We start from the raw sequence: 27,294 nt of genomic DNA, 5'->3' as shown, positions 1-27,294 counted from the left end.
TTTGTTTGCTGTGTTTAGCCTGTGATTTGTCCTGAATAGCCACAAAACATACACGCACAAAAGTACTATATAATGACTTTAAGACACACATGGCCTTCATTTTAAAACAATTATTCTGACTGCCCTCATTGGTTCTGTTGCAGGACTGTACCAGAACTGCATTTCCTCGCACCTTCTTTTAACTCACAGTCAGATTATCCCCCTTTGCTGGATGCCTCTCGCCTTTCTCAGCCTATTTATTGAACATAACCTATCCACCTCAGCTTTCTTTTCTTGCTAAGCCATACAAGAATGGCTTCTTTCCTCTGCTCTCCAAAGGACGACTATCCTCCCATCCATAATATTTTCAGTGGCTTCTCCTAATAGCTCTCCTCTGCATCTGTTACAGGTTGCAGTCATCCATCTTCTAGATGGATGAGTGAACTGCACACCAGATAAGGTCTAAACAATTCCTTGTACAATGGGCATTAATCTCAGGCCAGAGTATGTTTTAATTAATTCCCCAGCCTCCTCTGATGGAGATGAGGGTTCCTTTTTAATATGTGAGGAAAATCTGAGACACAGTGAGGTGATATGACTGGCCCAAAGATGACATCTGTCCTTCAGAGTAGGGGTATGTTTATACCTCAGGTGACCCAGAAATGCAGCACCACCCAGCCCCAAGATGCACAATAAAGTCACACAGTACCTTCATGCTCCACTCCAGGTACAGACAGATCTTCTGTTCCTTGCCAGAGGATTTTCCCTGTTTCTGCATCCCGAAGGTTCATCCAATTTCTGATTGGGAAGCAAATAAGGAAAACAAGCCATCTACACCCCTAAATGCTGCGTGCAGTATTCTTGGCTAAGCTCTGAAATAGGCTACTCCAGCTGAGTTTCAATCTCATTTTCCGATTCTCAGGAGGCCAAGGAAAAGAGATGCTTTTTCCTAGAAAACAAATGAACAAACCAACCCCTGACCAGAATGAATTCAACAAGAGTTGTATAGCCACAGATTTAGTTTTCACTCCAGACTGAAGCTTGTTAATCTCATTTATCATTTTCCGTTGCTTCTAGAGGATAAAGGCAGTGCCACTGAGCTGCAGAGAAGCAAGAGCATTGCTAACAATAACAGATAATTCTACACAAACAATTGTTGTTCTCCAGCATTTGAAAAATGCTAGAAAAAGGAGTGCTTCCTACAAAACGTTATAAAAAGAGTAACATCCAATCAAGCTCGTTTTCTTAGCCTACAAAATATTAATATCACAGGTTGTTCTATTGTCATTGACCTTGTAACTGCCACTCATGGGAATTCTTCAGCTGCTGAGAGCTAAGCAGAGAGAGATCTTCTCTTTTCACTCTCAGCAAGTGAGGCTGTGCCAGCTGTCAAAAATCTCAAATCAGTGAGTTAGTCATTAAAGTTACAGGCAAGTAGGAAATACTCTCGTATTTCCAAAGGGACAATTAACAATGATCTTAAGCACACTTTTGAAAAGTGTTTCCCATAGGATAATTCAGACATCAACACCTCAGAACAAGGATCCTGCATGCCTGCCTGATGCCATCCTGAATGGGGACAGACCCATCCTTAAGCCTCCTGCCCTCCTGCTCCACAGCTCACCAGGGAGGCTCCGGGGATTCACCAGTGTAAACACCAGAGACTGACCGGAGTAGGATCTCTGAGATGAGCCCACACAAACCAGCACCTTTCCAGGAGTTCCCTTGGGCTGGTTTATGGCAGCACACCCCTCGTACTCAGTACTTCCTGGACCAACTGCTCAAGGGACTGAGTGGGGAGGCAGAGAAGCAGCAGAGGGACAATATGGACCTTGACGTGGGTATAAATAGGAGCTGTCAGAAATTTGCATGTTGAACTCATCCTCTAACACACACAGTTTCCAGGCAGACAAACTCGTCACACTGATCACATTTTTCCAGAGCTCCTGGGAAGAAACAGATGCTTTAGCAAATTTTGCATTACAGGGCAACATTTGTTTTAAAATTACATGTGTGGAGGAAGGAAGGGAAAATGGTCGCTTCACACAGATGTGAAGATTCTTTCCCTTCCTGAGGGCTGGCCAGACTTTCCACGTCCCACTGAAAGGACAGGAGGGAATGTGTGCACAGGGTCTGTTTACACACAACTTAGCAACAACTTGGAGCATGGGAAGAGGGAGCGTGGGGCAGCCTGCTCATGTCCTTCTAGGCCTGTTCTAAAACACATAACACTTTCTGGGATTAAGGCAAAAATGAAAGGGGGAGAAGACAAAAAGCATCATCCTCCATATCCTGGCAGAAAGCTGGAAAGTGGAGCTCTCTCCCCAGCTAGCAACCCAAGGGAGATGGGGGCTGGCACGCAAGTCAGAGAGAGAAAATGAGTAGCAGAATGGCAAGAAGAACCTGCAGCAGGGCCGGGCACTTCACATGATGCTGGCTGGAAAACCCAAAGTCCTCAGCCAACACAACCTGCAGGATGGAACTGTCCCAACCATAATTTAAAATGTCCAAAAAAATCCACCATTTTTTCCATACATCTTCCCGTGGACAAACATACAAACTAGCCAGGGTGAAACTATTTGCATAGAAAGCAGTGTGCCATCTATCAAATGCCATGTACGAGGGGAAAATAACAAATGAGACAATGTGAGCATCTCCCTGACAAACTCGTTTATCTTCACGACACTCCGTGATGCAAACACTCTTCACTATCAGCTGTACAGTAATTTAGCAAATTGGGCACTTGAGTATCAAAAACCTGCTACCTCTAAAAAATGATCCTCACAAGTATATACTTGAATTTGTTCACTATCAATACCAGTGGGAGTTATGAGCTCACAGGTTGGGCCATTGGCCGTGTAGTGCCAAACTGGGCAGCAGACAAGTTCCTGTGAGCTGGAGATGAAGCACTAACCAGAACGGCAAACCCAGCTCTGCACAGGAACTGATCCAGCCTCCCAATTGCTGTATCAGTACTCTAACTAATGGACTATTCCTTTTTCCTTGACGTGAATTGCCTTGCCTTCCTGTCCCTCTTCCCTTATCAATTTTTGGAGCACCCTGAAATCACATTTACCATTTTCAAAAGTATTATATTAGGAGTGCCCTTGAGAGAGAAGTAGCCTGACAGCTTAATTATTATCCTTTCTTGAAATCCACAGTTATAAAGTGTTAGTGACCTACTATTTCTGGAGAGAGAAAACACTACTGTAGACTGCTGACCTCTGTCACTTCTCCCTATCAGGATTTGACTCTCAGTCCAGACCAAGAAAGGTGATACAACTTACGCTGCCATACTGAACAATGCTAGACATGTTAACATTCAGGGTGTTAGACTTCCATAAAGTGCTTTCTGGCTTTATTTTGTATTGATGTTCCACTGTAAAAAGTAAATCCATGCAGGACAGCCCACCCCATGCTTTGTATTCTGTCAAATTAAAGATGAAGAGTAAATAAAAAGCTCAAGGCTATACCCTCCTGATGAGAGCCTGCCTTATGCATGCAGCAATGCGTGCCACAGTTCCTAGAAAATATCTTGTATTGAAACAATCTGAATAGGGCCAACCTGTGTAAATTCCACATCAAATGAATACAGGTTTGGTGTCAGCCAAAGGCTTTCTGGCCTAGTCAGGTGCATGTGATGGTTCAGGATGTGCTTTTCCAACTTCTGCAAATGAAAAAAATGAAATCAACCTACTAATCAGAGTGTATACACAAAACTGAAACATGTGGATCCAGACATATTTTAAGGGATCAGAATACTCGAGCCAGTTAACAAGTTTTTTTTCCCAGTAACTGAGCTTTATTAAAAGGGAAGAACAAATCATTAGGTGTTAAAAGCACACACACACAATCTTCTTCTATTGGAAAAAACCACTTCGTGTACAAGAGGTTAATTCTTTAAAAAAAAAAAAAATCTATGTTTAAAAAGACACAGGTATCTGAAAAAAATCCTAAGTCAAAACTGAGATAATTTATAAAACTTAACTGTAATGGGATTAAAAAGAGGCAGAACCCATCACAAGTGATTTCTTGACAAGGGAATACCTGACAAAGCAGCAGCTGTACTGCTTACCTAGTTAGCAGCTTATCACACTATTTCTGTCATCTTGGATAGAAAGGCTGCTACTAGGACATACCCCCGAGTGAGGAAAATGGAGATCTTGAACCAAACCCACACACACTGTTATCTTCTAATGTGTTTAATTGGTTTAAGATTCTTCCACCTCAGCATGAGAGATATTGTTACTAAAAATAAAGAGTGCTCCATTCCTGAGCAGCACTGGAGATCTGCAGGCAGGATGAAGAGGGCATTTTAAGCATTGTTGAAAAGGAGAAAGTAAATTAATATTGGTTTAATACAATTACTCTTTTTGAAGAGGCTCATGTCAAGCCACCTGGCAGGCGTAGCTAAGAAGAGCAAGTAGAAAGCCAGGCAGTTACAGCTTTGTTAGTATATGGGGGGGGGAAAGGAAGGACAATAGAGTACTTCTAATTCAGTTTATCACTCTCAGTCACAAGAACACTCTTACACTATTAAATTTTCATTCACCTGGATTTTGGTGGTTTTGGTGGTTATTTTGGAAACAATGTCTGATTTAAGACTCAATAGATCAAATGCTCTTCAATCCTGAAGGCAAGAAAGGATTAGGCAGAACAGCAGAAGGAAGGGTGTTCTGTTGATCTATTTATATTCCACCACCTATTGGGTCAGCAAAGTCTTACATAAAAGCTTTGTAGTAGCTGGAATTCGACTTGCTTTATATACACGACATGAATTAGCTTCCTCACAGACCTCCTTTGCTTAGCCTGATGAAGGGAAGTGGTTTGTGCTTTTCTAAATCCAAATTTTGCTGTCTTGAATACCTCTGATGTCAGAACAGAAATTCTTTCTTTTTTGTATCTGTCACAGAGATCACTTTGTTCAAACAAATCAAAATGTACATCCTTATCTTTTAGTGCTTTAGCATTGCAAAAGATTCCCCTGTATTACCACACTTGTAATTAAGAATAACCTTGAAGGAAGAAAGAGTACAAACAAAAGTAATCACTGAAATAGTATAAAGTTAAAAGAAGTTTTGCCTCAATATCCTTGACTGTTACTGATATGGTGTAATGTTTAGCACTTCTTGAATATCTCAGGCTGCAGCAAACAGTAGGTGTCATTTCTTTTGTTAAAATGATCCATGTTTCATTTTATTCCTTGCTGTCTACACTGTTCTAAAACCTTAGGAACTGCTGCACTCTTATCACTCATAATAAAAGTAAGCCTAATGTTCATAACTCCTCCCAGAAAGAAGGTCTTTCATGATCTTTGCCAGCTTTTTTTTTTTTCCCCCAAATGAAATGCAACATTAAGAGACTTGTCCTATGGGACAAATGACAGAAAGAAAGTGGAGCTGAAAGCCCTGACCAATTCAGACTTACATCTCTGCTGAAGACCCAAAAAAGCCTCTGACCTGGACTGATCAACTTTCACTCCTGATTTTACACTGCCGGTCATGAAAAGCAGACACAACCGGGCGGTCATGACATGGGTGAGCAGGTAAGTAAAGAGCAACCTTCAGGGGTCATATTTATATCAGACATATTTTCCCAAAGGAATATTTGCATCTCAGTTGTTTAAATCCAGTCTGAGGAGTAAGGACCAACATAAATTACCCAAAATAACTACCAAACTACAGGATTACTAAGTAGACCACCCAAATGGCCTTATGCTTCTCTTCCACTCATGCCATTCATCCTCTAATCTTTCCAATCTCTAATCTCACTTTTTATTACAACTCCCAAATCCCTCTTCCACAGAACTCCTAATTGTGTGCTTGAATTTAAGCATATGCACAGACATTTTGCTCGATCAGGCTCTTGAATTCACTCTGTTCACACTCAAGAGAAATGCTGCTGTTTGGTGTTTAATAAGCCACAAGCACACATGCTGGCAGTGTGTTAAGAGAAAAGGAAACTGTCCTCCCAGCCCAAGCACGAAATTCAGTGCAAAATCCTATCTACTGAATGAGCATCCATTCATTCTGTGTAGTAACAGAAATACCAAAGCAAACACTCCAACTGGAAGCTATTCCTCAAACATTACTGGAGCCTTTGGGTATAGCACTGTCAACTTTCCCTGCTTTCAGACAGCAGCACACTCTCTTGAGTTCCAGATTAGACAGAAAACATGCTATGACAGCTCTTACAAAAGCAGGGCTTTTAAAAAAACTCCTCTATTATAAACCAACTTTCCTGGAGTGATGCACAAGATATGGGTTACTGTGCTTCTCCAAATGATGGGAGGTGCTGGGGACAGGAAAGGTGCTCTATTAAATCCTCAAATGGAAGGAAGCCAATTATCCCTTCAAAGCACTCCTGACACTCCTGTACTTGCTGTAAAAGAGCCTGCTTTTAAAGTCTCCTGCACAGAACAAATTGCTGTGCAACAGAAGCCAGGGAGATCCACAGATTAATGCAAACCACATGACAAAATGCAGCAAAAATCCTCAGCAACCAACAAAGTCATTTCACAGCAAATTATGTAATCAGAAGGATATATTTAACAGCTACAGCATCACAGCAAAAAGATCAACACAATATCATACACTTGTATACTTCGAACTTCCCTTTATACTTTCTGCCTTACACCTTTGTGTGCAGATGTGTCTACACAGATCTGGTATCACCACAACACATTTTCAGCTGACATCCATCAGACAGTCCTGGATAAGGCTGCTCTTGGCCCATATTTGGAAAGACAGTCAACAAGTTACTGCATACCATGTCAATCTTACCTTAACTGTAATAGAAAATGATGCTATTCACTATTTTCATCAAAATGAACAGTTAATACACTATTCTATAGCATCCTGGTGACATCAGGTAACAAAATAAGGCACAGAGTTTGCTTTAAGTTAGTTTACATTTAATTTTCACTGTTGTCAGTTAACTGTCTGTAAATATTCAGAGCAAAATATCTCAAAATCTTACATATTTAAACCAGAATTGGTGACAGCTATAGTAGTCTTAACAAAAGCAGGTACTTTTTGTAAAAATCAATAAAGATGGAGAGCTCCTAGAATCTGGAAGACGTGTCTGGCATGGGCAGGCAGGGTGGGAGAATGTGTTTTGCAATACTGCAAACTAAGCCAGGCTTCCATTTCACCAACTTCTCCTCTCTTCCTCAAACGAAAGGAGCAAGAAACAAATGGATGTACATTTTGAAGGAAGGAGTTACAGACCTAATGTCCATAACTGTAGATGAAGCTAAGGGTCATCAGGAGGGGAAAATGTAAAAAAAGAATAAATTACAGTAGTTTGCAAACAGTTGAACAAGGGATGTAGACACTATTGCTTCAAGGCTTATATCTCTGTCCAGATGAGTCTAGTGTTGTAAAAGCTTAACTCTTAGAAATTCCAGCAATTTTTGTCACTGCTGAGTATTAGGAACCAATTTAGGCATTTGCAAGCAACCTTTGATTTCTTCAGACAAAAGCAACATGTGACACTCCTGAACAGCTCCTGCCTGCAGCAGATGAGGAAATTGCCCTGTTACCCTGACATCCAGCAAAGGCCACAAGACAAGGCTTCCAGAGCACATGCCAGGCACTTCTCTGGGAACTAAGCTCAACTCAAAAAGACTAACCACTTCTAAGCTCTAAAAAAACCCCACAAACCCTAAGATTTGAGATACCTAACAACAAAATTTAAAGTAAATCCCAAAACGCACTTGTGGTACAATGAATACAACATTGAAGTGGGAATAAGCTCCAAATCAAATCTACACACAAATCACTGGCTTATGGGATGGGTTCCTGTCAGGGGGAGCAAACTGATCCGTGCCAGATCTGTGGAAGTGCTTTGTTTGCTACCATTAGAAAATGCTTTGTTTCCTCTAGAAATAGATGTTAAAATGGTTTCTAGAACCATTTTGTGCCAAATAGTGCCAAATAAAAGCAAGCTGAAGCAATGTAGTGGTTTTATGCTGCTTTCTGCTGCCTGTGTTTTTTAGGCTTTTCTTTGGCTTCTCTGAATAGCCTTGACAGAATTCCTTTATACCAATGCCTTAGCAGGAAAGCAACATAAGATTGCATCTGGAGATTGGTTTACAACCTAGGTAGTAAAACAATCAATAACTTAGAAAAACTCATCATTGCTTGCAGGACCATCTCAGAACCGTGAATTGCACAGAGAAAATGATATTCTCTTTTCCAAAGCAATAACAGCCAGCTCCTCCCTGTCTCCCCAGCATTTTTAAATGGATCTCAAAAATTAGCATGTTAGAAAAGCCTGAGCTCATGCTAAGAGCCCTTTGAATATTAACATAATTAATGTCATCAGTAATACTCTGAGTCTGCAGTAACAGCAGGTGAATCAATGGGAATGATGTATTCATCCAGGAAAAGAATGTGACCTTTAAAATCCATAGGGCTTTATCAGAACACAATTTTAAAGTGGGTTGCCTGTAGCTCAGTGGAAAGAACAAAACTAAATCTAACTAAGGAGAAAGCTAATAGACACAGCACATATACAAGAGAAACTGAAAATACAGTTGAAACATAACCCACTGGAACCTCCTTATAGAAGATGCCTCATCTGTATCAAAAGGTGAGACAGGTTACAGGACAGCTTGAGGAGCCACATCCAGAATGCTTAAAATTAAGTTAAATTCTTTAACCCCCCAAACCAATTTGGAATAAGTTTGTCCACTTTTTAATTTTAGCACATCAATTTTCCTCTCTGCAAGTGAATGCTGAAAGTGGTTCAGCGATTGAAACAATTTTGTCTTAACTACTTTGGAACATTCAATCACTTAATCACAGATGAACTATTATGGTAAAATTTCAAGGTTCTCAGCAAAAAGTGAACTAGAGGGATTTTCAGGGAAATAATCTAGGGGTTCTGGTGAATAACTTCATTTTCATAGATAAGGTTGCAACCAGAAACCCTCAGAGGAATTTACCTCCCTGTAAATTGTTATGGCCTATTGTTCTTTAACAGAGTTGAAATGCAGGATGTCACAACAGTCATGTCACAAAATTAGTTTTAATGGAATTAGGTATTTTAAACCTTGATATGCCTCTTTATTTTATACAATTATTCAGTTGTTTTAAAATATGCATTATATTGGCTTGCTTATAGAAGAAAGCTTGGCTTCATCTCATGTCATTTTTGCAACACTGGAGTACTGGATTTTTTTTTTACATGTCTAAAAGGATCCTCACACTTCCCCATACTGACAGGGCACAGACCTGAGCAGAGGAACAAAGACTTCTTTGATCAAATTTTTAAATGGGATAAACATGGCTGCTTAGCTGGCATTTTCATATAGTTTCACTTGAATGACCTGTAGCCTTGTGTGAAAAGTGGAGAAAAAGCAAACCTAAAAGGCTCTAAAGAGGCAGTTTTATCAGCACTGCTTGGGGCCAGTCGATGCCTTTGTTCCTCGAAGGCCTCTGCAATAATTTCTCTATTGAGCAAAGTGATGTTTATTGAGAATGGCAAAGCTGAGCATCAGCAGGTCCCCCCGCTGTTCCGTTTATCCATCCTCTGAACTCCAAGCAATATTTCGGGCTGAAAGTGTCCCCCTGGTAAAATAAGCAACTGACAACACAAAAAGCCTCAATGACTTCCAGCTGCCACTGGTTATCTTGTGACTACGTGCTTTTTTCCCCATTAATGTTTAATTTCTTTTTTCTCTCCTTCACTTCACGTCTCTCCTCACAGAGCTCTCTAGCACACCAGCCTACTGAGCTCCAAAGACTACTTCTGATAATCCACTGATTTATCAGTTCAATGTATTTTAGAATAATATGTAATTTATAAGAAGTATTACTATATCATGTACTTCTAAGCACAGATCTGCAGATTGGAAATTGATGAGAGATTTGGCTTTTGCATGAACTGTGCTACCCGTTTGCACAGCTTCACACTGTCACTGTCATCTGCCTTGGGCTACCCCAGACAGGAGGCAAACCCATCAATTAACTAGAGACAGGATGTCCCACTGAATAAGCAATACACTACAGCTCAGTGATTAATAACTTAAACCATTCCTAGCATTACACTGTGCTTCAAAAACTTCAAATCGTGTTCCCAAAGTAGCTTTTTAATAACTGCCCATGGTAGACACTGGGAAATAAGCATGAAGACTTGCCCACAGCCACACAATGAATCAGTAAGAGAAAAGGAAAGATGTCTCAGGAGGTGTTTGGCTTCAAGACTTGTGCTTCAACAGACAAACTGCCTCTCCCTTTAAGCAGCCAGGAACTGTGCTCCCTGGCTGATGGAAACTCTTACTGTATCTTGGAGTGACTGCAGAAGCACAGATTGCTGCAATCATGCTGTGGGGTGGGTGCCAGTGGTTCCCTTCACTCTGTGTTTCTTTTGCTTTTGGTGGTTTCTCAGTCACCTTGTCTCAAAAGCAGGGTGATTCTGAATCACTGCCAAGCATTACTAATGGAAGTGGGGAGCAGGAAGGAAATAATGAGGACTGCTTGCAGAATTAGAAGGACTTTTTAGTGTCTAAAATGGTGTTTTAAAGCAGGACAGCAAAATGGCTGTATTAGCTCTGACAATAGAAGCAAAATGGTTCTAAGCTAGAAAAATGTTTAAACCTCTGAAACTTATCAATAATATTCTTGTTCTTTAAGACAACATAAAACCACCAAAACTATAAAATAGGAAAGTCATGGGGGAAAATACCACATTTATTCCTGTCTTGGTTCATACTAATTCAACCAGAGTTCCTGTGAAAATGCTTCATTCCCTCTTCCTTTTCAAGTCTGGACACTCAAGTACATTTTGAGCTCAAAGTGCTTCAATGAAGTCCATGTATGGGTCGCACTTAATAACACAGGTTGTTTCTTTGCCCATTTAAAGCAAGTAGCCACCTTAGTTAAAAAATCTCCACCTCTTGAAAAATCAGTGATGCCCCTGACACAAGGTTTCTAACATCCTCTAATATACACGTTTTCCTTCCACAGCATTTCACTGGGTGTGAAGGGGAGCCCAGTGAGTGAGTGGAAACACAGAATACATTTCACGTGTTCAAACTGTCCTCAAAATTGCCAGCTCTGGGAACTGCAGCAATAATTTTGCAAAAGGCAGTCAGCAGTAAATCTGAAAGGACAAAGTCTTGGGACAAATGCTACGGCTGCTCACTGCTGGCAGGGACAGGCAAGCTCCATTTGTACAAAGGGACCATCCATTTTGCACAGAATGACATTCAGAGATGACTGTCTAAAGGACTCCTAAGAGATGAACCAATATAAACATATTCTGCTGAAGTAAGTCCAAACAGCCTGGTACCACCTCACTCCATCGGCCCCCTCAGATTCAGATTCCTTGAACACAGGGTGTCAGGGGTCAAGTCATGAAATTTTACAGAAACTGCCAAGTCTTGAAGCTGTCTGGTTAAAACACTAAAAGTAAACTCTCTGTGCTAGGCAGAGTGGTGCTTCCAAACTGAATGCCACCAGATCAGCTCTATTACAAGGGTCCACAAATGGACTCATAACACTGAGATACTCCCTTATGCTGTATTGTAATGAACTATACTTTGGGATTAGTTGTTTCCATATCCATTGAAGCTTCCCAGAGTTGGACTGGAAGCAGGCAGTCACTGTGTGGAAATGTCCACCCTGCTGCATCTTGCCTTGTTTCCCTTTTTTTATTATATTCTTTCAGAATCTTTTGGGATCAGAGCAGGACAAAGTCTATGCACAGTCCTGGAATAAAAAACTTCTGAAAAAAACAGTAAGTTCCAGCAATAAGCTTTTCCTACCTTAATTTGCTTGAAAAAGTTTCCAGTAGTTCCAGCCTCACCAGATCCAGCTGAGAATGGGCAAGGACTCATTTTTTTTGCAATCTGTTATCACAGACAATTTAACATTTCAGTGGGAAATCTTTCAAATCTTAGACATCTTCCTGTAGTAGTTGAACTCCTAAACATCAGGCTGCCATCCTTCCTTTCACAAAATGCCATGCAGAAATGTGTATTTGTTTTGTTGGATCTCCTCTATGTGTGAAGGGTGTCTGAACATCTGACAGCCCTATTGCTCCACACAGGTTAAAGAGCAGACCTGTCAGCAGTGACACTGTGACTGTATCCCTGGCACCTGGAAAGACAGAATCAGCCTGGATGGGTCTGGCAGCCTCTGCCCAGATCAACTCCAATGCACAGGCCAGGAATACAGGATAAGGTCAACAAGACAGGCCTGCAGACTGCCAGCCCAGAAGTGCTCAAGCTCCCTACTGAACATCAGCAGTGAAGTTTTGAGCCTCTTTGCTCTCTGGGAGCCATTGCCCTTATCTGTTATCTCCACCAGAGGAATAACTTGTAAAAAATATTGGCTACTGAGTTACACAGAGAGGTAAAACATTTCAGAAAAGGATGCAAATATACTTAGAAGAACCTCAAATGAGCTGGCATGATACTCTGCAAAACGGGAACTGAATCTTACCTAGGAGAAACAAATCTATGGGGAAAGCAGTTTGTGTGGAGTGCATTTTAGTTCAACCAAGATGAGCTGCTTGGTTTTCTAACACTTGTTCTATTTATTCCTCTACTCCAATCTTCTCAGTGTGACGTCTTTAATGAGGAGATCACAACATCCTCTATACTGGCCAGGGAGATTAAGCGACACACAGACACACACACACAGCTAGAAAGCAAGAGTCTTTGAGATTTAACACAAAATCTGTGCTGGTTTGCCATAGAGATTTGACATTTAAATGACTGAATAATGTTAATCTTCCACTAATACTAGACTGCTGTTATGAGCAGGTATTACAGGATAAACCCAAGCCATTTCCTTTCGAAAATATATTTCCTTATCGCTGTATAAAAGATGTCTGCTGATTTTCCCCAGGGAATTTTCTGTTCCTGGGAGATATGAATTAAATGATGGACTTACCCATGCCTAGGTGGCACTTAGACCACAAGCTAGGGACCAAGGGGTTTGTTTTTCATTTTCATAAAGCTCGATAAATACACTATTCACTACCAGAATATCAGCTGATATACATTGAGAGAAAAGTCCACCTATTTTTAAAATTAGCAGTACCAGATTCTTTAGTGTTTCTTTACAAGGTTCATTGGAATAACAAGGATCCCAAGAACACAACAGAGATAATTAACCTCTCATTTCTATGTGCACATTCATAAGAGACTGCGTTAGGATGAGAAGCAGGAAGAGAGAAAAGAAGATCACAGTTGAAACAAAAAGAGAAAATTTATCTCTTGTCAGTAGTCTGGCCACACTACAAAGCAAGTACAGACAGCAGCAATTTTTTTTTAATAGAAAAACTAACCAACAATCTTAACTAGAAGTGCATAGTTGAATGCTCAGATTTGTGGCATTTCAATGACTCTGTTTTAATTGCTTATTTTCTATCTCTTTCCATTGTAAGACAAACAAAGATGCCATTGAGGATGCATCTCCCCTGATAAGGCAATCAGAATATGAGCCTGCAATTACAGTAATATTTTGCATAAAGGATTCCCTTATTAATCCAAAAGAGCTCTATTTCAAAACCCACTATTTTACTATGCTTTCATCCTCAATAGTGCAAAAATTCTTCTGGATTCTTTGTGCCTGAATTCCAACCAACTCCACTGGGCTTCCTCTCTGTAGAGAACCATTATTTGTTCCATTTCCAAGGATAAAAAAGGCACAGTACAGTAGCATCACTGGATGTCCAGCAGTTCAACAATATCTGGTTCTTCACACTACCATTCCTTTGGACTGCTGCCCATGCCAAAGATCAGCACCACATAGTTCACATATATGGGATGCATGTACTACCCAGACATCTCTGTTTGTAAAGCCTCCTGTCAATCACTCCTGTAGTGCCATAAATTAACACTAATTAGGTGATTAGAGTGTTAGCAGGACACAGTCCTGCCAGCTTGGTTACCTCTCTCAGGTGGATACTGTTTACTCAAAAATTTAATAGTAATCTCTGTTGGTAAAAAATATTTCAAAAAGAATAAATATATAATCCATCTTTTAGTGGAATCCTTTTTCTCAGTCCTCATTGTTTAATGAGCAAAACCCAAACAAAAAAAAAATCCCAAACTTTGTGTTTGACATGACGAGTTGAAACGTAGAGCCATATTGGCAAGGACTGTGACACAGGTCCTTGAACATCAAATCTAGCAACTGGGAGGGACTGTCACTTTCTAAAATCTTCTACAGCAGAAAGAGTGGCCAGGGCAAAGTTGAGGAGTAGAGATTTTGCACATTTGAAAGACTTCTTACTTCTGCCCAAAGACTGGAAGAGGCTACAAGCACTGTACTATTACTGGGGAGAGATCCTGTTCTGAGCTGGCCCTTAAAACACCCCTCTCATGCACAGGAGGGCAGATACCCTTAACTCTTGATATACAAGCTACTGCAGCTACCACAAAAGTCTTCAAGAGCCAAAATTTTAAGGAACTCGAGTGGTAGCTTGTTGTTCTCCAGCAATCTTACATAAATGGTGAATGTTTGGTACATGAAAGCAGGCATCTTTCATATGAAGAGCTGTTCACCTACCTTTTTTGCATAAGGGACAGAGAAGTAGTCCCCAGAGAGAAAGTCCTGCCCTTGACTTTTTATGTTTCTGATAAAGTTGCTTTTGTTTGGCTTTTGCTTTTGTCTCTTGCTGTTCCAGGCAATCGGGAAAGAGCAGAAACAAAACTGTGTTCAAAAGCATACTTTACCCTGTGCTGCCGAGAACAGAAACTAGGTCAGGGGAGATTTCAGTGTTACTGTCAAGTGAGGCTTCCACCTAGGTCAGGGGAGATTTCAGTGTTACTGTCAAGTGAGGCTTCCACCTATACAGAACAAAGTAAAAAAATCACTACTGAAAAAAGACCATTTGCAAAAACTTTCGGGGAAAATCTGTAGCTCAGTCTTCAGACAGACATGTCTCGATTTCAGAGAGGTCTGTAAAAGGGGAAGAATTCATTTGTGCAAAGGACTTCAGAGACTCAGGGATTTTTATTTAGCCATGGAAACCTGAGGCTGTCTGCTGGCCCTCCAAATCCCCATCAGATCAATAAAGCCTGCAGTAATTACGTCTGATCGCTCCCGCCTTCCAGGAAATGAGCTCGTGAGTTTTATTCTAATTGTTAACAGGCAGGTGTTCACACCACCAAAATCAACTGTAACAGGAGCACTTAAAGATTCTTGCCAGCAGTCTCAAGAGAAGGTACAAACAAAAGGTCAGGCACTGGATTTCTCTGCATTCACACACTGATTCTGCCTGAAAACCCCTTATCAACACAATGTTAACTTTTAAACAGTACCTTTCTCTGGCAACTGAATTAACTAGGAGTATGTCAGTGCATGGGAGTCAATCCAGACAAATGCACAGAGTGAATTCAGAGTTGAGCTAACTATTCCTTATTTAACTTCTGCCTGAATGTTCTTACTCTGCATCAGACAGTCCAATTCCAAAGGTTTGAAGTAACTTGGAACTGGACACACTCATCCAGGGACAACGGTATGCACGGTGGGAAATCAAGCAGAAATAGTTAAACTGGAGAAAATTTTAGGTATATAAACCATGTGGTTTATCTAGACTAGAGCTTTTTGCAACAACACAGCCACCTCTTCTGTGACACTGGGGAAGAAAAGTACACACAGTGCTTTATCTCAGGGCAGTACATTTACACTGTGTAGCTACATCTGTTCAAAAACTCCTGGCACCGACAAGCTCCATATTGACCAAGCCAGTTGGCATAAAGATGCTGTGTATTCCCTCAGGGTGGGATTACAGCTCTGTGTGCTATTCAGAAAAATAGGCCAGACAACTGAACTTCCTTTTCCAGGTGGGCTCATATGCCCTCTCTCACAAGTAATGCTAAAAAAAGACAAAAATGAATGAAATCCTGAGAAGATCCTCTTTATGCAGTTTTGAAAGCAAATGCCACTTGCAGCCTTCAGGGAACAAGCGCTACTGCTGCAGTAGGTCTGTTAATTAGTCTGTAAGGATTTGTGTTTATGACAAGAGTGAAAACTAACTATTGCAGCAGAGGAAATACTGGCTGAACACAGACCTGCTGCTTTGTTCAGTCTCACAGGTGTGCTCAGCAGACCTGCTCCAGCAGGGATGTGACGCTGGAGCTGGGAAAGCAGAAGTCACTCTGTTCTACTAAAGGTGTTTCACTCAAAGCACCTGATGCCTTGTTTGAACATCTGCACCTTTAACTGCCCCACAATATCTCACACAGAGCACATCCCTTCCTGTTTCAATCCAGAGCTGTTCTGTAACCTGGGACACATCTACAGATCACCGCAAGTTCTCTGGGAAAGCAACTCAGTATCCTTGAAATTAATTAGAGAACAGAAAGGGGATTTAATCTTATTGAGATGTGATATAAACCAGCATTTTGCCCTGGCACTCACACTCTACACCTAATAAACAAAATAAAAATTCAAATCAGCCAGAGAAACAGCTACAACAAGCACTTTCATTAAGTCCACAATGACAAATGCCAATCTCCTATTTGCTGACATGGCACAGCCGGGGAACAAGTCACTGTTTTCCTGGCATTAACTTAAACGGTTCCTTGGATGCACAATCCCTGTGGATAGTACTGGCCTGAATTTCACTGGAGCTACAAATACTTCAGTTTTATTTGTTGTTTTTTTTAACTTGGGCTGTGTGTGCATGAGAAGTGGGCATTCTTAACCCTTGCAAACTGTACAACCCTTACAGCCAGGGGCTTCTGGATTAAACAAGAAGAGCATCCACAATGCAAGTTATTTTTCCAGGCGCCAGCTGGCACAAAATTACTGTGAACACCTTGAATGCCAAGCTGAGGGAGTCAGTAAAGGTGTGAATACTTAGGTGGATATCAGTGGTCCTCTACACTCACAGAAGAAGACCACAGTGAGAATCAGATGAAGTTATCAAAGGGATAAGAGGGAAAAAAGTCATGGATCTGAGACACTGAAGTAGTTATGTCTCTGGAGTACTATGCAGGCAGGACCACATGCTGCAATACAGATCAAACAATTTTTGGTTTTCCACTTAAAACTGACAGGACTAAGATTATTCGAGGAAAACAAGTTCATCATCTTGTCTCTTTGAAGGAAGGGAGGAAAACTTAGAGAATACAGACCAAGTGGAGAATCAAAACAAAATGAAAATACAGCCAGGAGGAAATGATTGGCAGCTGCACAAGGAAACTAATCTTGTAAATGGACCCGAGGCTGCTGAAAGCGGAGGCAGAGAGGAGGAATAAAGGGGGATTTATGCAGATTGAAGCAGAACTCTCAAAAAACAAGGACTCCATATCAGAATTATTGTGCTTTTTTTAGGAACCTACTCAAATATGAGAAGTGCTTCAATTTGCAGTGTGGATTAGGGATTTGACAATTTACCATCCCAACATTTTACAGTGTTCAACAGTATGGCAGTTTGAAAAGAGAGTGAGTTTTTTGGAAATGCAGTACAGCAAAACACGGAAAGTACAAGGAAACGATTCAGTTTCAAACTAGTTGAGAATAGGTAAAATACCATTATTTTGTTCTGAATGCTGCACTTTAATCAACCTCTACAGATTTACTAATGTGAAATATATTGTTCTGAAACTCTGAGCATGTGACTGTGATCACCATGACCTCTCGAAGATGGAGAGTCTGTGCCCAAACCAGCATCCCTCTGCTTTAGCATGCACTGGAATTCAGATGAAAAACATTATTGTGGGGACACAGTAATGAAACCTCCACTGAAATGACAAAAAAATCAATGACCTCTGTTCCTCTGCACTGCTTCCAAGCAGCTCTTATAGCTTTCATTGTTAATAAAATCTACGGTAATGTTTATACTAAGTTTTAAATTTTATTATTTTAACAAGCTTGTAGCTGCTAAATTTTCAGAGTATATTAAATCAGATTTTTATAATTTTAATCAAAATCTATTAATATATTTTTCAGCTCAAGCAATGGAATATCTTATTTCTGCTGTGAAAAAGAACAGCATGTAGAAACACAATTAGCTGTAGTTCGTAAGTTGATTCTTTCAATACAGGTATTAATAATAAGAAAATAATAAAAAATGAGTTATTGAAAAGCTAGAGTTACACACAGCTGATAGAAATATTATGTTTATAAAATATTATTTTGGTGTTTCAAAGTGTGAACTTTATAAGCATTTATGTTAAGGTGAATGCTGAGGTGGAGAGGTTATACACAAAAAGCTCAGAAATGCCATAATCAGCATTACCTGCACCCTTTACAGGTGTACCTACACTAAAATGTAGTATTTTCTAATTTGAATTTGCACCTTTCCAAACATTCCATTGGCTCAGTCACTGCATTTACTATTTCAGAACTGGCAACACTAGTTGCAGACAACGTTATTAAGCAGGAAAACAAGAACTGTTTTATCAGCGCACACAAACGCAAGAGACCTTGTGAACTGTGAAAGATTTTCAGGTGGCCACGGGCAGGGCTGAATCTAAATGAGAACCTTCACAAGGGCAGCATGGCTGGAAGCCTTACAGGAGTAGAGGTCTGTGCTACAGCTGCCTGGTTAATGCCTCACCTCTGATTTGTACAGATGGGGAGAAGGTGGTCGTGGGGGGATTGCCAGTGGTGAGAGGGAGCTTTGCTCTTCCTCTCTGAGAAACAGACCCTGAAGAGGTAAGCTTACAACTGGTTTGGGGCAATCTTTGCCTTTGTTTTGCCAAGTGGTACTTCGGTTCAGGCAACTTTAAAATACATCTATAGGTTTGTGGGAGTATTTTTGTTTTGTTTAAAATTCAGAGGCAGAATCGAAGATGCTCGGAGAACCAGGGAAGCAGTTTTTCTTCCCTTCTATGAAAATAAAGCTTAAGATCAGTGTGAAGGAATTACAGGAGGAAGTGCATAAAATAATTCCTTCCTAGAGCTGTTTAAATACCGCTTTTTATGGCAACAGTGTAACTGTAATGATTCCTTGTGGATTAATGAGGGTGCCATAAATGAACAGCCCAAACTAGACTGGAAAACTTACTGGCTTCTCTGTCTCTTTCTGGAAGGAGTATTTAAAAAGTAACCTGTGTTTGCTCTCCAAGGCTGCACAGGCTTTTTAGCCAGTGATTTCCTATGTCTGGTTCATCGAGAGCTGCAGGAGAATAGATCTCTAACGTTACTTGCTGCATGGCCCCAGACCCTGTTGGTGACTTTGCCTGGTGACTGGGCAGTAACTTGTCACAACAGCTCAACCAGTAAATCTGAAAATGAGGTAACTGGGGATGGTAACCTGTGCCCTGCACAGCTGCTATGACAGGAGCCTGCATCAAGAAGAATGTAACAGAAGATATTTTTTGGATGTCCTCTTTGCTCAGAAGCAACATACCACCTCCTGGACTGAGATTTTTTTTAAATGGCACTTAAAGGCTAATAAGGTTCAAGCAAAATAACAAATAGAAGGACTTTTCACCTCTTTATTTCAGCTTCAGGGAAAGGAAGTAACTTTACTAGAGAAACAGTGAAGTCTTAAGTTGGACTGTGATTGACAGGCAAGTATTGTAAAGCACTGAAGAGTCTACCCTACAAACTTCAACTGAAGTCAAATGTCTAAAGTACCTTCAGAAGATCCCCCCTGTTAAAGGCTGGCAGGTATTTCCCAGTGTCCCATTTCCAGATGGGTTGGTCTGTTCCCCCACGTGGAGATACATTAATGGAGATACATTAATACAAAACTCTTCCTCAAAGAGCAGTTGAGGGTGTTGCAGAACTCCCTTTAATGACAGTTAGCAACAGTCCATGCCAATATATGAATGAAAATGGGATCCCCCTTAGAGAGGGTTTCTTTAAGCATTTTCCCATACACAGAATTTTTATTTAAAGCAATGCAAATAGCCAGTTTTTCCACTGCCTTCCAAAATAGAATTTCCCTTGACTTTCAAAACCGAAGTGACTTGACATAACTCTCTGCTTCCTCAGCAGGCTGTCCCTGATCAGCAATTTCTGACACTTAAAACATCAGATTATTTCTTGGTTCCAGGCACGTGTAACCTTCCTTTTGAAAAGGCTTAATTTAAGTCACCTGAAGAGAGGAGGAAAGAGGCAGGCAGGCAATCTGCTTAGGTGGGATGTACAGTCATCGGTGAGTGAATTGTATGATCCTCCCCATTTTCTTGATCAATATGAAAAGATGGATGTAATCAGCTGTCCCAAGGACCAAATGAGCTTCTGACTGCCTACAGACTAGATGAGGGTTATGTACAGACTGAACATATAAATACTCCTCTATAGAATTATCCACTATTATGCCCTGCACTCTCAGTCTCCCTAATGGAAAACCATTGCTCCTAGTTAGTTATGCACTCCTTTCAATACAGAAGTGGATAAATTTAATAACACTGCTTTTGTGCACTGCTATCCCAAAGGCTGACTGAAAATAAAAAAATATTTTCCTTTCTCTTTTTACCTAAGTCTACCATTCTCCCAGTCATGATCATAACCAATTCAAAAGCTCACTCATGGCAGAACTAATCTGATACTGTTTCCCTTAAGTCTCTTCTACAGGGAACATTTCTGTCACAGTGAGAACTCTGTTCAGGAGAAATGTGACAATGGAATCTCAAGTTAATAATCACAACTGAAAATCCTGGCTGTCAATTAGGATTTAGCAATATGCAGTTGAGCTCTGGTTCCTATGAGAACCTCGGCTGCTGTCAAGTGTCTTCTAGACAGAGTCTCCAAACAGTCCCACTGTGTCTACCTGGACATGAGGCCAAACAGCTTTGGAAGCCTCAGGACAATGCCCAACAAGTGCATGGGGATATTCCCTCAAACTGCTCTGGGAGTGATGCTATGGAGATGACAAACCTCGTTTCTGTGATGCTCCTGACGCAGTCTCAGGGTAAAAAGGCAACACCTGAGAATGGTTTTTAGTATTCAGTGCTTGCCACTGTAGCTTATTGCACAGCAGGAATAAACACATGATGTTTAGGATGTGAGAGCAACAGATGTGCAAATGTCATCCTTTATGGGCTTAAATAACTAAATTTTAAAAACTCTGCTGCAATAATATGCAGAAAAGAAAAAAGACAAAATTAAATGTTGCCAGGTGGACCTTAATAGATCATGATGTTTTCTGCTTGTTGCCTGTACCTGGAAACCTAGCACATCTCCTACGTCTGTACAAACTCTGACTATTAGATGTAAATCAAGCATTGGTTTATCTTTAATGGAGGCTCCAAGCTCAAATTTAAAGAGATATGGAAATAGAAGAGGGTTACCTTACATACCTTACCTTACATAATTTGGGGGAGTCAAAGGCAGAAGCCAGAGTACAGCAGCCTGCTATCTTACAAACTTCATGTAAAATTTTGACTCAGTATTTTTTCTGGATCAACTTAAATTCAGAGATAAACGTGTAAGAATAAGTCAAATCAGCTTCCATACTCAGGCTGTTGTTTTTTTTTCAGAGACACAGGAGACACATCAGATGTCTATACAAAAAACCCAACTCTGAACTGTATCTGTTTAATTTGAGGATATTCTGGATACCTCCCCTGCTTATCTACATCTGTGTAGGCTTGGCTTTTTTCCCACATGTTCACTGTGAAAATGCAGGGGGTAGGGGGGCATGGAAGAAGCTCTATCAGTTCTCACTTGATGGATTGAATTACTATCTTCTGCTCTGTGGAAATTCAAATACTGTAACAACAGCTGAAGCATAAGGCACCAATGACTTTCAAGAGTGCAAAGAGTAACTGATATCTTAATATGATGTAAAGGAAATAAGGGACAATAATTTTGCTAATGACAACCACATTATTTTAAGTACTTCATTAGGTTGGCACCAAGCAAGCAATAAAAAATACTGAAACCATAATTCCAGTGAAATGCCGGATGGGAAGGCTTTGGAGAGATGAAAGAATAAATTTTAGAAATAAAATTCTAACTACAAATTGCTAGAGCAATATTGCTGATTGAAAAGAAAAACCTGAACACCAATGTCAACTTACACTTTCAAGGTGACATCAGATGTATTCTATGTAGCACTTGGCAGCCCCTTTGTGTCCTGTGGCAGTGGAGCTCTGGATGCCCCTTCCAATGGCAAAGGCACAAAAGCCCCACTTCCAACACAACACGAGTATTGTGTTATATCTGACATGTAGACAACTGACTGCAGCTCAGTCAGATATCAGGTTAATGCAAATCCCAGGTTAAGAGTAGTTAAATATTTATAGTTTTTCAAAAGAAAGTTAACAAGGGGAAGACATGAAGTTTTTTTGGTGTTCACTGAGGAACCAACCAGGTAAAACCAAATCTTGTGAAACTGCTCCTGTTTTGTCTGCAGGTGTTCCTCATGACTCAGTCATAAGACACATTAGGAGTGTGTGTTTAGCATGCCAGAACTATAAATCATTGCATACTCCAGAACTTCTGTCAATGCTGGAAATAATTCTGATATGGTAAAGGTACCTTGACCACAGTGACACTTAACTACCATCTACAACCTGGCTAAAGCTTCTGTGTGAAACTCTGGCCTGTGAAACAAAGACCTCTCAGTGCTGCCACGGTGGGAACTTGTTCTGCAGTCAGACTAACTGGGAACGTTGACAACTCTTGCTTGTAAAGTATTATAAGTTTTGTAGAGAGTAAGACGGTTCTAAAAACCAGAAATATGAATGGGGAAGCACAAACTCATGTTTTCCAGACTGTTTTAGAACTGCATAATCAAAAGCTAGAAGCGAGTTCTGCTTTGGCTCTCTACAGAACATACGGCCCAGCTTCCAAGCAGTTCTGTTCCTTATTTTAGCTGGCCATTGTCTCCTTGTAACCCATGAATTTGGGGGTTCATCTTTCTATTCCATTGCAAGAAGTCTAAACAGAGTGAGATCTGAGGAAGTGCACAGAAGAAATCTCAAAACAAAGGGAAATCTTTGCGCCAATCAAAGCTGCTACCTTGTTAGTTTTGTAAACACTGCAACAGATAAGCATTTCAAGTGAATAAGCAGCTAAAGATCTACCAGTCTAACAGGGAAATTGGAAACTCAATTTGTTGTGGCTTCCGCTTAAATTTCTCAACTTCAGAAAGCTGCATCAAACTAGTTCAAAACTTCAGTGACTATTCTAGGAACTGATGGACAGTTCCCGTGTGTACAGAAGACCAGGCAGAAGTTGGAAATCTCTGTCTGCAGAGTACTATAGAGTTCATAGATGCTTTTAATGGTTTCTGGTGTAACTGTATTTTCACTACAGCTCTATCCATCTTTTTAAGAGGGTAATGCTCTGCTAGAAAGATTTCCTAGACAGAAAAACAATGGTGAGAAGACTGGAAAAAGGTACTGCGAGCTAGGAGGATGTTGCACAGGGAACTTTGAGGACTGCAGAAAGTGGGCCAGACTTTGACATGTGAAGTTTTGCCTACAAATGTTGGAGTGCCCGAGTGTATGTTTATACTGACCACAAGCACTGGTTTCATAACCCTGTAATTGTTCTGACCTACAGTTAATGTTGTCTCTTCATGTTTATGTTCACCATATTAATTTGTTTCAGGAGACTTCTGAAGGACAGTAAGATAGACTGCACGGCCTTAAATGGAAGTTCATGGAAAAACTTATCTTAAAAACTAATAAATATTTACAGGGCAAGTAATAGTATGAAGATCCAATTCTGATGAGACTTCCCTGTACAGAAGCAAATAAAATAGGTGATATCTTGTTTGACTTGTAAGATTTAAAATAGAAAGCGGATGTGCTTACTCATATGTTGAGAGGCAAGACATGGCACTATAACCATGCTGTGAGAAACAACTGAGTCCTTTGGGTTTTCTCCTCTTTGCTGTTCTGGCTGAAACACCACAGAAATAAGCACATAAGGAAGCTGGACTGTGGTCCCTCAAGAGTTGGATGTGAATCTGCTGTTGCAAGCCATGACTGGATATTTCTAATCTACAGCGTGGATGCTTTCCAAATGCTGGCAGACCAAATTAAACAGGACAACTGTCTACAGTGTCCTCATTCTAGTGAACTTAAGTGCATAGAAAAAAAAAATTTTGTGCTAGTTCATCTCAGAACAAAGGTACACAGGCAACCCACAAACTGTCAAGGGAGTTGTTGGGGGGAAGCCATCAAAAACCAACAACCCTGTGTTTTGCCTGTTAGGAAAGTACATCACTGGAGTAACTTTCTTATGATAAAGAAAGTTTATCTTATGATAAAAGATGCTAAATACGTACATTTAATAGTACACACTAACTCTACAGATAAAATGACAGCCTGAGATCTGAAGAATGTGTTGAAAGGGTAAGTGAGGGTCAAGTAAAATGCTGTTCTGTAGCTTGACAGAGTAACTGTCCCATCTTCTGGAGAAAAGAGGCATAATCTAATTTCATGCAGTTGAGATCACAGGACCAGATGTGCATAAATACTTGCAGAAATAAGACTTGGCTAATACTTCACAGGAATGGAACTTCAGTTACCAAGTGAACTGATGCTGCTTATAAGCCAAACCACGACTGCCATTTTCATAGTACTAAACTACCTGTAGATATTCTGTTGGGTGTAACAACTGCTGTTCAGGTGAGTGCCTTCAGAACAGGGAGCTGATGAACACACAAGCTCTGTTATCAAATACTGTCTCTGAAGAAGTGACAAGTGTTTGCTGTCTGCTATCAGTATTTTTCTGCACCACACTTACTGGACTGTCAGTGTTCAGTTTTAACTGGTGCTATAAAAATTCTTAGGACAAGTGTAATTAGGTACAATATCCTCATTTGCAGGTGAGCATCAAATATTTTTTCCTTTGCTTTTAATATCTTTAGAATAGCAAAATCCATTAAAAGAGGGAGCAAATGTTTCTGGCTTGAATTTTGGGACATTAGCCACAACATGTTTCTGCACTAGTGTCATAGAGGAAGGAAAGCCTATCTTTGCATTGAAATTAGAGGGTGGATTTGGGCTATGATTTAATTTCCACAGCAGCATGTCCCAATCAGTTGGAAAGCTTGTAATTAACCTCTTCTCAGGAACCACAAGTAAACAGAATTGTTTGAGGAAACTCTGATTACTCAATGTGAGCTGGACTTCCAGCTAGAGTGCCTGTTCCTGTGTTAAAGTTAGCAAGTACTTTGGGAGCCTGCTTCCTCAATGATGCTTTCTGCCCTAGCAACTGAAACACAAGGAATCCAATGCACACAGCCCCTGGGGGCAATGCTGTGCTTTCTTGTGCTAAAAGCAAGTTCAGTCGGAAGTGCCAAGATTGCAGGCTGTGCTTGAGTTGGTAGAGTAGAACTCCCTCCCTCTTCGGAGTGGAGGAAAAAGTTTTCAAGTACTCAAAGTATGAACTTAACAGTATTTCAGAACACGTCTCTCTTCCTTTCTATTAATTAAATCAGTGCACACAGCAGTGGGGTGGGTGGAAGATAAAGCACCTCTAAAATGCCATGATCCCCGGAACACAGGCCTGCTCTCGGACAAGGAAGGGGAAGTCTGAGCTGCTGTCTGCCTTACAGGGAGCCACAGCTGGGCATGAGCAGTTTCCTGTGGGGATGGTGTGGTGTCTCAAGGCTTCCTCATAAATGAGGAATGTCTGTTCAGCCACTCTTCTGGATTACCAAAGGCATACATAGATGTTTTCAACTGTTTCAACTCGCTAAAAGTTCCAGTTATGAAATGCTTCTCTAAACTTTCCTGTTCATAAGACTTTGTACTACATGGCCCTGTGGCAACTATCAAAGTACTCTAGCATGTTTTTGGAGAAACATGTCAAGGTTGTGCCTAAAACTGTCCTGTCAGAAGTAAAATCAATTTTTTTTGCAAGGACAAGCAAAGGAAGATTAAACTTGAGACAATTCAACAGAGACTACAGAGTACTTCTAATAAAGCTTCTTGTCCACACTACGGCTGCTTGATATCATAGAAGTTTGTTGTCTAAAATCCTTCCTCTCAAAGACCAAAATGCATTTTCTGCTTACGCCAACAAACAACAAAAAGGGTTATTTAATCCAAAATTGGACAAAGGCCTTGATGTAAATTCTGCTGTCCACCAAAGACTATGTACAAACACATGCAAAAAGCATGCAAAGTTTGTTCCCCAGGCTTAACTTTCCAGGCACTCCTCACTTCCACCGACAGCTTAGTATGGTCTTGTCAGAAGCTTATTCTTCTCCTAATTGCCAGCACAAAAGGTTTTTAATTTATGTTTTGACAGCTAAAAAACTGCATCTTCATAAATACAAAGAGCTGCCAATAGTGCCAGCGCAGAAGCAAAGGATCCAGATGCAGCAGTAACAGCTGGGGGAGACTGCAGTGATTCTATAAAAAGTTAAGAAAAGCATCTGCTTATAGTTTGATAACAGCTATCTGCCTAAATCCAACCTAGAAAATCAGATCCTGCTACAGCTGGCAAAGAGATTATGAACATCTCGCTGAACAAAAAAAACCACCACCCTGTTTAGAAATAATAGGTTTAGATCAAGAGGATGTTCCCTCCACTTCTGTCCTTTTCACTGTAAAAAAGAAAATACAAACCAACCAATTCATAACAATTTTCTTGTGCCTAAAGGTCAAGCTAGCAAGCTTGCCTTTGCCTTCTAAGGTTAGAAGAATTTACTACAGTAAAATATACCACATATAAAATAATCTTCCACCCTTAGTTTGAACATGGGCCTTTAGGTTGAGCCTTTCTCCACTTCACTGAAATTCTGGGTTGGAAGGGTGCGCACAGGCTCTCGCTCCCCTTCCAAGCTCAGATCTCTCTCACTTCATCAGCATTAAATTCATATTCAGATAACACAGACATAAAATGAGAATGCTTTTTGAAAGCCACAACATGAAAAGTTTCAAAACGAGCTGCACAGAAAGGCATTAACACCTAGAATACGTCAGCGTTAGCAATAAAAGACACTGCACGACCAACACATGTGCCAGTACCTCACGGTATGACAACGAACAAGGTGTTTAGCTGCTCCTGGACCTGACGACCAGGTATTTCCTTTCCAGACAGAGGTGCTTAAGAGGGAAGGGATCAGATCCTCCTGGCGCAGAGCTACTCCACCTGCCCTCTGTAAAGCTGTCCTGGCTGCGGGCGGGGGGCTCCTGCTGCCCGGGGCCGCCGCCCCCGGCCCAGCCCTGTCAGCCCGGGGTGAGGGCCGGGGGGGCGGTGGCCGCCGCCGCTACGGCGGTGCGGACTTTGCCGCGGGGACCCCCCAGCCCTCCGCCTCCCAGGGCAGGGACGGGACCCCAGCCCGGCCTCCGGGGGCTCCTTCCCCGCCCCCGCTCCCCAGCCGGCCCAGGGCCGGTCCCAGTCCTGCGGGACCCCCCAACCCCCTCCGCCGCCGGGCGGACGCCATTGAGAACCACTGCGTTTCCATGGCAACCCGCCT

The 27,294-nt window shown here is 41.0% G+C and overlaps 1 protein-coding gene and 1 long non-coding RNA gene across 3 annotated transcripts in view; both read right to left on the bottom strand.

Moving 5' to 3' along the window:
- Positions 1-27,294, bottom strand: part of PDE6D (phosphodiesterase 6D) — a 34,038-nt gene that overhangs the window by 6,528 nt on the left and 216 nt on the right. Inside the window, exon 2 of the mRNA XM_017810812.1 lies at positions 689-777. Within this exon, the coding sequence (XP_017666301.1) occupies positions 689-777 (89 nt within the window). The remainder of the gene's footprint in view (positions 1-688; positions 778-27,294) is intronic.
- On the bottom strand, positions 792-26,978 carry LOC108495274. 2 transcript variants are annotated; one of them, XR_001874055.1, is made up of 3 exons: positions 26,843-26,978; positions 3,545-3,646; positions 792-928 (listed from the first exon to the last, which is right to left on the bottom strand). It is a non-coding gene; the product is annotated as an uncharacterized LOC108495274 (long non-coding RNA). The 2 variants fall into 2 exon arrangements; XR_001874054.1 differs by lacking the exons at positions 792-928; positions 3,545-3,646 and adding exons at positions 11,658-11,836; positions 14,675-14,742.

The sequence above is a fragment of the Lepidothrix coronata genome, unplaced genomic scaffold, assembly GCF_001604755.1.
Source record: "Lepidothrix coronata isolate B3197 unplaced genomic scaffold, Lepidothrix_coronata-1.0 Scaffold29, whole genome shotgun sequence".
NCBI lineage: Eukaryota > Metazoa > Chordata > Aves > Passeriformes > Pipridae > Lepidothrix > Lepidothrix coronata.
Note: the sequence above shows the minus strand (reverse complement) of the source record. Positions and strands in the feature narration are given on the sequence as shown.